The following is a 12,051-nucleotide window of genomic DNA, read 5'->3' as shown; positions in this document are numbered from 1 at the left end:
CTGAACCATCCCTTAGTTATGCTGCTATAGACGTAGACTGCTGGGGGGTTCCCATGATGCACTGTTTCTTTCTCTTTTTGCTCTGTATGCACCACTCTGCATTTAATCATTAGTGATCGATCTCTGCTCCCCTCCACAGCATGTCTTTTTCCTGGTTCTCTCCCTCAGCCCCAACCAGTCCCAGCAGAAGACTGCCCCTCCCTGAGCCTGGTTCTGCTGGAGGTTTCTTCCTGTTAAAAGGGAGTTTTTCCTTCCCACTGTAGCCAAGTGCTTGCTCACAGGGGGTCGTTTTGACCGTTGGGGTTTTACATAATTATTGTATGGCCTTGCCTTACAATATAAGGCGCCTTGGGGCAACTGTTTGTTGTGATTTGGCGCTATATAAAAAAATTGATTGATTGATTGATTGATAGCCAAGGGTTGAAGCTGTTTTGTTAGTCCTCCCGGAATAACAGCAAGCACCCTGTTCGTCTGCTTCACACGCTGTTTCACAGTAATTGTCTGGGTGAGGTGAGGAATATGCGTCCAATGTTCTGTTCTCTGATTGGTTATCGTGATCAGCGTGACCTATAGGGCGGCCGAAATATTACAGTGCCCATGATGCATTGCATTTCCATTTCCGGTGGCCATTTTAAAACATAGAGCGACTCTTTCACGTAAAATTGTTTTATTACGGTAAATTAATTGAGAATCTACCGGTATATTTTTCATTTATAAGTCGCTCTGGAGTATAGGTCGCACCCCCAGCCAAAACATGGAAAAAAGTGCGACTTATAGTCTGAAAAATACGGTAATTGAAGTATACTGTACAATCAATCCACTGGAAAAAACAAAGAAATCATTAAAACCACAAAATTACCATGACATTCTTTGTCATGAAGAATGTATGTAAACATCTGACCACAGCTGTTATTCTAATGGCACATATTTAGCCTTTTGATTATTTATTGTCTCAGAATTTATTAGCTGCTCCTCAAAGGCCCACGGATTCAACATGCAGTATTTACCACATTGTGATCAGCTCAAGGTGGTGGTGTGTCTCAGGCTGATTTATTTCTCGTTTGGTTGATAACGTATACAGGATTAATTAGAAATTTTGCATTTCAGTTGGTTTCTGTATTGATTATGTAATGTGTCCTGCTGATATAAATTGATCAGTTCTTACCTTTGTAGGTTTTTTCTTTTGTTTTGTTCGAAGCAGCTTTTTAACTGTATTAACGAACATGACCGGTGGAAACATGAAACAAAAACAACAAAAAAAACCCAACAAAAACAAGTTTGTTGCTGCTGGATACAGACCCCAACCCCCCCCCCCCCCCCCTTCCACTTAATCACATTTTTTTTCAAATAACATTTTATATATATATATATATATATATATATGCATACAGTATATGTGTATGCGTGTTTTTAGGAGTGTATCCATCGATTTCTATTTAATCCACTAGATGGTGGATGCAGACTGTGAGCTGTTGCCAGCAGAAGCCATGTTGGTTAGGGTTATTCCGCGTCATCAGCCTTTAGATTAAATATAAATCAATGATGCGCTGACTTAAACTTGGGTTAAAGTTTTCTTTTGTGCAGCGTTTGAGTGTAGCAACAAGCTGACATAGGATTGTCAGCTCTTTAAATAAAGGTTAAATAAATAAAAAATAAATAATAAATTGTGTTGTGAGCTTTCGTAAGTGTGTATTATATGTAATATAAATGATGTGGGGGAAATGACTAAAATTACTGAATAAAGGTTAGAAAATGATTTATTTTTTGTGTTGATATCACACCATTCATTTAGAGATTCAATTAGAAATCCCACGTTCATAAGTCTCAATTTATCTCTTTTTAAATAGCCTCAGGTTTTTTCTTCACATCAGGTTTTCCATCCTGAGATATTCTCTAAGAGAAAATTCATAGAATGGAAATGCTTTTTTTTCTCAGTTTGGTGGTCACATGACTTTGACATTGTATATTCTACTAATATAAGAACATACACAAATGAGATTTATTTCTCTCTGGTATACTCCATACCCCAGTGTTTTCAGATTTCTTTCAACTTGATCCAGAAATTATTAAATAATCTTACTTTCACCCTGGCTGACATGGCTGTTTCAATTTATTTATTTTATTTTTTTCCAGTCCACCTAACCTGGACGTCTTTGGATGTGGGAGGGAGCCGGACCACCCAGAGGGAACTCACACAAACACGGGGAGAACATGAAAACTTCACACAGAAAGGCCAGATGGGATTTCATCCCATGACCTTCTTGCTGTGAGGCAACAGTGCTACTAAGCCATGGTCCTGCCCTGGTACAAACCAGCATTAAAAACATTTTTTGACATGGGTTTATTTAACTTTAGAGTTGTTTTCAATTCAGTTTTTGTAGTATGACTGATTTGTAATCAACTATTAAATCAATTGAAATCTATTTTGACAAATGATTAAGCATTTTGAGTCTTCTTGCTTTGATTTCAGCTTTTTAAATATGAACATGTACTTTTTTATTTTACTAGCTGCTTGACTCCTATTTAGCAGTAAATGGAGTATTTTGGGGCTGTAGACAAAAGACATTTGAAGGCATTGTCTTGGGCTCTGGAAAACATGGACTGACATTTTCAACATTTTTTAAACATTGTATGGCCCTAATAACTAATCGAGAAAATTAACAATTAATCAATGACTAATCAATTAATAACTAAACTAATAACTAATAAATATTACACTTTACAGTTAAAAAAAAATTTAAAAAAAACTTCTGCACAAGATTTTAGACCAGGTTTTTGTTGGTCTACAGTACAGTTGCTTTCTGCTGCATTACAACAGCAATGTACCAGCACTGTGCCTGACCACACCAAACCTTAAGTGCAAAGCCATTTGCTATTTAAAGAATGTGAGGACTCGGTGAGAAAATGGCAGTGTCAGGTCAAAACAAGCCATAAAATCTGTGCTGTCCACTGATTTATGCCAGGCATAGGCAGTCAAGGTGCTACATAACCTTTGAAAGCACATGTTAAAGACTTAATAAACACAAGCATATCATCTGTATAAAAGCTTACTTTATGAAGCACAGACTAAATATCGTGTAAATATGTCCTTTACATATTTTGAGCATCCTGTCAAAAACAGTTCAGATATACAAACAAAATATAAGACAGATCTAATGATGACATCAAAGTGCCGAAGTTGTCAATGTTCTTTTTAAATTAAACAAACATTTTTCTTCACAATTCTATATTACAGCACAGACCTACCCTAGAACGCTGGGAAACAATAGTTAGCACAACAGCCAAAGTGACTATAAGGGGAAGTCTCCCTGTAAGAAAGCGGTTATTAATCCTAACAGTACGGCTTTAGAAAATGCAATTTATTCTCTGAAAACGCAGCTGTATTTCAGCATTTTGGTCTGTACAAAGATCCAATTTCAGGATTGCAGCTGTGATCCAGGGTTCCAGCTGAGTCCCAAAGGAACTCAGATCCCATCAGTCACGACTGATATGATAGACAAAGCAGCAGAAGCACTTAATCCAGAGCAGTGATTGTTCATGGTGTATCCACGGCCCTGGGAACAAGATTCTGCGGGGAGCACAAGCTCACTGGTCTACAGTTGTGTCGTAAGGAAATTAGAAAGAGGAAAAGTGTGAGTGTGTGTGGATGTACTGGGAACAATTAAGGTGCTCACACAGAGCGGTACCAGCACCCCAGCCACCACATCTTTCCTCACGTCACACAAGTCCTCCAGGAACACGTTGGTTATGTGGTTTGGGACTTGTGTCCATTTTAACTTCTGTTGCAATGCCGTAACAATCTTATACTTAGGCCACACTGTTAATGGAGCCTCTTCTGCTTCCATCTATATTCTGTACAGACTTCTTTAATATTTTAAGAAGCAGTCCTGTTGCTGCACTCTCCAATCAACTACTCCAAATTAAGCCTGCTTTCTCGAAAACATCTTCATTTGCTAGAAATGATGGCAATGTTTGGGACACATCAGTGCTGGAAACTGCCCAGTAAGGCCTAATAAACTATCACCAATGTCACACATCACAGAACTGCCAGATGTCCTGTTCGGAAACCAGTAAAACCAGCGGCAAGCGTGATGGCTTTCCACAGATCTCGATTCGAATGAGATGGCAGTTTAAACAGCAGAAGGCCACGGGATTGTTCCTCAGCAAACATGCTAAACAGAACTCTTAAACGCTTCATTCAAAACATGACCCTGCTCTATTTACTAAGTCCTGTTGCCTACAGCTACAATATCTCAAGTGGAACCACTTAAGCACATGCCGGGTGCGTGCACGTGCAAACACACATTCATCCTTCATTCTAACAACTTTCCTGCATCGCCCTTAGGAAACCTCACGTTGTCTTGTCCTACGTCAGCTCAGCGTGCTCTGGTACAGAACATACTGTAGCACAGTGCTTCCCTTCAGTCACAAACTTGTCCTATCAACTACAATAATTAAATACACATCAGCATTTGTGGTAACGGTATATCAACAATCAGAGAAAAAGACTTCTAACAAGCCTTGGAGTAACACTCCCCAAAGTCCTCAACACTGAGTGCTGAGGTGCCCTCGACTAAGGCACTCTACTTCCAGATCCTGTCGTGGAACAGCTCTGCGGTGAAAAGCAGAACCCTCAGTTCCTTTTGGTCGGTTCTATTAGCATTTGACGTTATGTAACTATATGCACGTGGCTCATCTTAAACCCTTCATTGAGTGAATAAAGGCCTGGCAAATTAAATAAATAAATAAATATGCTATACATGGCGAGTACTTGATCCTTCTGAGAGGTCGCTTTAAAAGTGTAGTGGATGCGCTCTCGAGTCACGTTTTTATAACGCTGGAACAGAGCTGCTGCCTCTGCACGCACTGCAGGTCATCATACATATAGCGTAGGTCCTTATGTAAGTCTGGGCGTGAAAGAGAAAGGCCCAAAAAAAAAAAAAAAAAGCTACAGAAGTACCAACTGCACCCTGGGATCAATCACTACCTGAGACCTGGGCTGCAGGAGGAGCACAGGGCAAAGAATACAAAGCAGACGTGTGGAACACCACAGCGGCAGCTGTGATGATGAGTGTTGCACAAACACGTCACGAGTCTTTCAAGTCCTTTTTCTGGTCCTTAACTAATATATAAGTTACTCACAGGTGCTGCTCAGAGCTAGAAATACATTTTAACAAAATTTCAAAATAATACTGATGATGTTATAAATAGTGATTACATTTATGATCATTTTTTGTGCAATAAAAATTCAAAGAGCCGAGCGTTGGCAGGTTCACTTGTTGAGTATCAAGGCTGGCTCTTCATCTCCTCTATCTCCAGGACTACTCAAGTGTAGCGAGGATAGTGACGCACAGGAGGACTGGTGGAGCCCAAAATTGAAAAAAAAAAAATTACAAACAAAAAAACACTAGGAAGTTGTGGGATCACGCTAGTGTGGCTGAGAAGACTGGTATTCAGTGAGCCGTGGTCTCTGACCCTCCTTCCCTCTTTGATCCTCAGTTCCTTTGTGTTGGTGCAGCACATCCAGCGCTCCTCCCATTAAACCCACCGTGAGCTTGACTGATGGACGGGGAGGACTGTGTCTTGCGGAGGTGCCATTCACGACTGCCCAGGCAACCCTCCATCATCAGGCCACTCATCACGCTGGCTTCGATCTTCTCAAGGTCATCAGTCTCTGCTAGGAGCTTGGCCTGCAGGAGGCTGATGTACGTCTCATACCGGCTTTTCTGCTCACAGAGAGAGGAAGAAAAAGGAGGGATGGCTTTGTTAAAGCAAACAAAGCCACAAAGACAACAGAAAAGATAAAACAACCCGCTGTGGGCACCAGTCTCAAGACCAGTGGACAGCAAGTCAGCACAGTGATGCGAGTGTGTGTGTGTGTACTGTGCACATGAATTTGCTATACTATAAAGCAGTTTGAGAACTCAGCCACATGGGCTGTGCATTGTGAGTGTCGGTCCAAGCCAGGATAAATGAGGAAGGTAGAACGCTGCAGGGCATTAACGTTAAGGGCCCCTTCATACATAGCGCAAATTTGGTCGATTTGCACAGAAAGTGTGCATGAACCAGGAATCGTGTGCAAAACATGTAAAATCGTAGCTGCCTCATACACCTGTTGCTACATCTATTTGCACACACCAGCAGCTGAAAGACAGAGTGTGCGCTGTGCGAACCCATCGATCCCTCTCGCGGCAGGTGTCGGCCAAATTTCAGGTGACAAACACCAACATCTAACACCGCTCGTTTGGCACTTAGAAAATGTGTGGCCATTCACACTATTAACACGACAACAGTTAGCAGACAATCACTGTCGTGCTGGCAGTGAAATTTGTCTAAGTTCCCCACGAGTGTGGCTTTGGTCTGTGCGCTAAACTGACAGGAGGTGTGGCTGCCGACAGAAGCGGCTGTGGACAGCTGTCGTTCTGGACATCCCAGCTGGACAACATGCACTGTCTTTGGACAGACATGGACTAACAACTGCCCACTGTGATGCGCGTTTGTCTGCTTGCTGTCGTCACATGGACATAAATATAAGCATATATCGCTTGGCGATGGCTGCAGCGTGTGCATGCTTGCTGCAGCCATCGCCAAGCGATTGGTTTGAGTTAATAGGGTTCTAATAACCATCTGCACCATCTGTCATGCTTAGTTATCACGTTACAGGGTAACATATGTTAGCTGTTATAGCACCTTTTCTGACCTTTACTTTGAAGACCAAACATTCAACACAGTCTGAAACTATATCATTTATTAATCCTTTTATTTCAACCAATAATTTGCATAATTTTTTACTGAAATTGCTGCAACTTCAATGTTTGACCCCTGTACAAACTGAAACTGACCTTTGTCACCATTTTTTACTGTTTTTACCTCATAACTCCAGAACATTCAGTCATAGATAGTCCAAAGTATACCTTTTAGGAAAAGTTATGATCAGACAAACAATGTGGTATAGTTTTTCAACATGACTAGAGCAGTTTTACATTTTGACCTTTGTGCAATTCTTCACTGACCCCAACCTGGTTACAGCTACCACCCTGGTACGGTTGTACTACATTTTTGTGTAGGCAATGGTTCACTGAGGCTGGATTCTAAGTGTTGTTTCCTCACCTTAAGTGGGGCCGATTAGGTCTAAATTGATGACTGGCTCATGGACCAAAGGGTGGAAGTGAGAGTCGGGACTTTGAATGTTGGCAGTATGACTGGTATAAAGGGAGAGAGTTGGCTGGTATGATGGAGAGGAGAATGGTAGACATATTGTGTGTGCAAGAAACCAAGTGGAAGAGAAGTAAGAGCACGAGCATAGGCAGTGGGTTCAAGTTGTTGTATCATGGTAAGAATAGGAAGAGAAATGGTGTTGGGGTCATTTTAAAGGAAGATTATGTTAAGTGTGTTGGAGGTTAAGTAAGTGTGACAGGGTGATGAGTGTGAAGTTGAAAATTGAAAGGGTGATGATGAATATCATCAGTGCATATGCCCCACAGGTAGGCTGCGAGATGAAGGAGAAAGATTTCTGGAATGTGTTAGATGCAACACAGTCTCACGGCAAGTCTTGTTTCAGCAGCACAAAATATACATTCATACATACACATATGTGGCCAGTCGCACTCTTGGTACAACAACAGACTGCAGACAACCACTGTCATACTGGGAGTTAAATCTGTCTAAGTTCCACATGACTGCGGAGTTGTGTGTGTGTGTTGCGCGCTCTCCCCCACCCCAACACGTGCATGCGTGTGGTTCCCGTGTGTGGTTCAGGCGAGGCACATCTCATCTGATCACAGAGGGACATTTTGGTCTGTGCGCTAAACAGATGGGGGCGTGGCAGTTGTTGACATTGCTGGACCTGGACAGCAGAGCTGCAGAACATGCACTGTATGCTGACGGACACACGCGTGTGTGTGTGCTTGCTGTACTCACATCGAAAACATAAAAACATATATCACTTGTGACGGGCTGCAGAGTGCACACTGACAGGTCCAGCTGGACTGGTGCATCGGTTTATGTGGACATCCAGCAGGCGAACTGAACGCCATGTCTGTCTGAGAGGACAATGAGTGGGGCACCGCAGGACCACATGACAGGCCAACAGTACGACACATACGCCACTTTCAGTCACATATCAGCAGTAACACACTGTAGCAGATGCTGTTTGGTCAGTTATCACAGCACTTTTTTTTCTTTTTTTGAGAAAATACATTTGTCTGCTTGTTGATTTTAGCCATATCACGCTCCATTTACAAGACAGCGATTGTGGTGCACGTACAGGTTCAAATCCTATGAATGTTGTGGGTTTTTTAACCATGATTATTTAACCGCGGAGTTCTGTATTGTGTCCTCCTTTATACATTATTTCTATCAACCCAGTGATATTCACTAATTATACAGCTGGTTTTTATTTCATTTTCCTCCAAATCAGCAGCGAGACGTGGTGCAGCTCATCCCATGGAACACAATGCTTGCATTGTGTTGCACCGTCGCGTACAAAACCATTGTGCTGGCATCATGCACGCTTGCTTGTCGGCGCGATGTTTGGTGGTGTGCTAATTTCAAATGGTTTTGTGCTGTTTCACCGTTTTTGTCCACACGTCGTCCACACTTCGCACTATTTGTGAAGGAGCCATAAAGGATGCCATCCTACATAAAGCTCTCAAAAATAAAAGAAATGTGATCTTTTTGACAGAGTTATGAATTTTTTTTTTAATTTATTCAATGTTAAAGAACGGGATTTTTCCAACTGTCCAAGATTTTTCCAGACTTTGCCCTTTAACCTATGACCTTGATTTGAATTAGTTCTTGCCTATCAGGGTATGAATCTTGCGTAAAAAAATTCTTAACGATATATGAAAAATTGTGGGCTCCAGGCTGTTCACAAACAGACAAACGGGTGAAAACCTCCTCTGACTCCATTGGTGGAGGTAATAAGACCAGGTGTTAATCCAAGCATCTGTGTTGTGGTGTTCCTGAACTAAGCATCCTGAAAACTGTACTTCTTAAAATATTTATGTAAATATTTTAGTGTTTCCATCAACACACTTGAAACCTAGAATGCATCAATTTGAATATGAATTTGAACTCATTTTCCTAAAATTGTAAGACTTCCTGTCAGGTGGCATAAAGTAAACAGCTCTTTTGCACAGGTTCAAGAACAATATGCCTTTATTTTGTTTCACTATCATTTAAGCAGAAATTGCACAGAAACACGCGTACAGTAGATCATAATGGGTTCAGGTTTGGTCTACAAACATTAACAAATTAATTGTGAAAATGCTTAAGTGTTTACAATGGTCAAGTTTGCATCATAAATTTCACAACAGTACTTAGTCTTGAGGTACTGAGAATTTAACCGACCTACTTGAACATGTTCTACACAGCTGAAAACACACATGTGATGCTGTGAGTTGTTACCTTCCACCAATATAAATAAACACAATTAGGCCATTCATTTTAAAAATCAGAGCTAAATATAGTACAAGGGTTTAAGCTACTTGAAAATGTTGCTACAAATTGTTTGAGGGCCCCCATGCCCCTCCATCGAGGAGTCAATAGAATGTCAAAAAGAAATGTAACATTTTTCCTAATTAAAGCATCTAAACAATTCTTAAGTTCTAAAATGCATGTTTGCATGTACGTTTCATTTCTTTAAACATAAGGGACTATAAAAAAAATTTTAATTGTGCTGTTTTCTGTGCAAATATTAATGAGTGAAAATAAAGGAATGTATATCCAAACAGCTTGCAGGGAATGACTTTGAATCAGATTTACAGTAGTGTTCAGAATAATAGTAGTGCTATGTGACTAAAAAGATTAATCCAGGTTTTGAGTATATTTCTTATTGTTACATGGGAAACAAGGTACCAGTAGATTCAGTAGATTCTCACAAATCCAACAAGACCAAGCATTCATGATATGCACACTCTTAAGGCTATGAAATTGGGCTACTAGTAAAAAAAAGTAGAAAAGGGGGTGTTCACAATAATAGCAGCATCTGCTGTTGACGCTACAAACTCAAAACTATTATGTTCAAACTGCTTTTTTAGCAATCCTGTGAATCACTAAACTAGTATTTAGTCGTATAACCACAGTTTTTCATGATTTCTTCACATCTGCGAGGCATTAATTTTGTTGGTTTGGAACCAAGATTTGCTGGTTTACTAGTGTGCTTGGGATCATTGTCTTGTTGAAACACCCATTTCAAGGGCATGTCCTCTTCAGCATAAGGCAACATGACCTCTTCAAGTATTTTGACATATTCAAACTGATCCATGATACCTGGTATGAGATATTCACAGGATTGCTAAAAAAGCAGTTTGAACATAACAGTTTGAGTTGTAGCGTCAACAGCAGATGTTACTATTATTGTGAACACCCCCTTTTCTACTTTTTTTACTAATAGCCCAATTTCATAGCCTTAAGAGTGTGCATATCATGAAATCACAATGCATGATTTTTAATAATTTATTTGTATGTTACTGCTGCAAATAAGTATTTGAACACCTACCAACCAGCAAGAATTCTGGCTCACACAGACCTGTTAATTTTTCTTTAAGAAGCCCTCTTATTCTGCACTCTTTACCTGTATTAATTGCACCTGTTAGAACTTGTTACCTGTATAAAAGACACCTGTTCACACACTCAATCAATCACACTCCAACCTGTCCACCATAGTCAAGACCAAAGACCTGTCTAAGGACACCGGGGACAAAACTGTAGACCTGCACAAGGCTGGGATGGACTACAGGACAACAGGCAAGCAGCTTGGTAGAAGACAACAACTGTTATGATTATTTATTAGAACGTGGAAGAAACACAACATGACTGTCAATCTCCCTCGGTCTGGGATTCAATGCAAGATCTCACTTTGTGGGGTAAGGATGATTCTGAGAAAGCTCAAAACTACACAGGAGGACCTGATCAATGACCTGAAGAGAGCTGGGACCACAGTCACAAAGATTACATTAGTAACACATGATGCTGTCATGGTTTAAAATCCTGCAGGGCAGCAAGGTCCCCCTGCTCAAGCCAGCACATGTCCAGGCCCATTTGAAGTTCACCAGTGACCATCTGGATGATCCAGAGGAGGCATGGGAGAAGGTCATGTGGTCAGATGAGACCAGAATAGAGCTTTTTGGAATCAACTCCACTTACCATGTTTAGAGAATGAGAACAACCCCAAGAAAACCATCCCAACCATGAACCACGGGGGTGAAAACATCATACTCTGGGGGTGCTCTTCTGCAAAGGGGACAGGACGACTGCACCGTATTGAATGGAGGATGGATGGGGTCATGTATTGTGAGATTTTGGCAAACAACCTCCTTCCCTCAGTAAGAGCATTGAAGATGGGTCATGGCTGGGTCTTCCAGCATGACAATGACCCCAAACACACAGCCAGGGCAACTAAGGAGGGGCTCTGTAAGAAGGATTTCAAGGTCCTGGAGTGGCCTGGCCAGTCTCCAGACCTGAACGCAATAGAAAATCTTTGGCGGGAGCTGAAACTCCAAACCTGAAAAATCTAGAGAAGATCTGTATGGAGGAGTGGACCAAAATCCCTGCTGCAGTGTGTGAAAACCTGGTGAAAAACTACAGGAAACATTTGACCTCTGTAATTGCAAACAAAGGCTACTGTACCAAATATTAACATTGATTTTCACAGGTTTTCAAATACTTATTTGCAACACTAACAAACAAATAAATTATTAAAAAATCATACATTGTGATTTCCAGATTTTTTTTTACATTATGTCTCACAGTGGACATGCACCTAAGATGAAAATTTCAGACCCCTCCATGATTTCTAAGTGGGAGAACTTGCAAAATCACAGGGCGTTCAAATACTTATTTTCCTCACTGTAAAGTTCAGGACTGACACTCGCCGATTTGAGTAAAGTGGGACCGGAGTCATTTCCCTGATTAAAAGCCCGACCGTTTATTTTTTTTCCACACAGTGCTCAGACTCTGACCCACAGCCTGGACATACACCTGTTAAATCAGACACAGCAAAAGACTGTGATTTGACACTTTTCTGCTTTTACTTCTTCGTCTGCCATA

General features: G+C 41.0%; 1 protein-coding gene across 1 annotated transcript in view; it reads right to left on the bottom strand.

The window, feature by feature from the left end:
• Positions 1–5,495: 5,495 nt before the first annotated feature.
• The window catches only part of psd2 (pleckstrin and Sec7 domain containing 2), a 122,809-nt gene continuing 116,253 nt past the window's right edge, over positions 5,496–12,051 (bottom strand). The window contains exon 14 of the mRNA XM_034181523.1: positions 5,496–5,726. Within this exon, the coding sequence (XP_034037414.1) occupies positions 5,496–5,726 (231 nt within the window). The remainder of the gene's footprint in view (positions 5,727–12,051) is intronic.

This window comes from Thalassophryne amazonica, chromosome 11, assembly GCF_902500255.1.
Source record: "Thalassophryne amazonica chromosome 11, fThaAma1.1, whole genome shotgun sequence".
In the NCBI taxonomy this organism is placed as follows: Eukaryota; Metazoa; Chordata; class Actinopteri; order Batrachoidiformes; family Batrachoididae; genus Thalassophryne; species Thalassophryne amazonica.
Note: the sequence above shows the minus strand (reverse complement) of the source record. Positions and strands in the feature narration are given on the sequence as shown.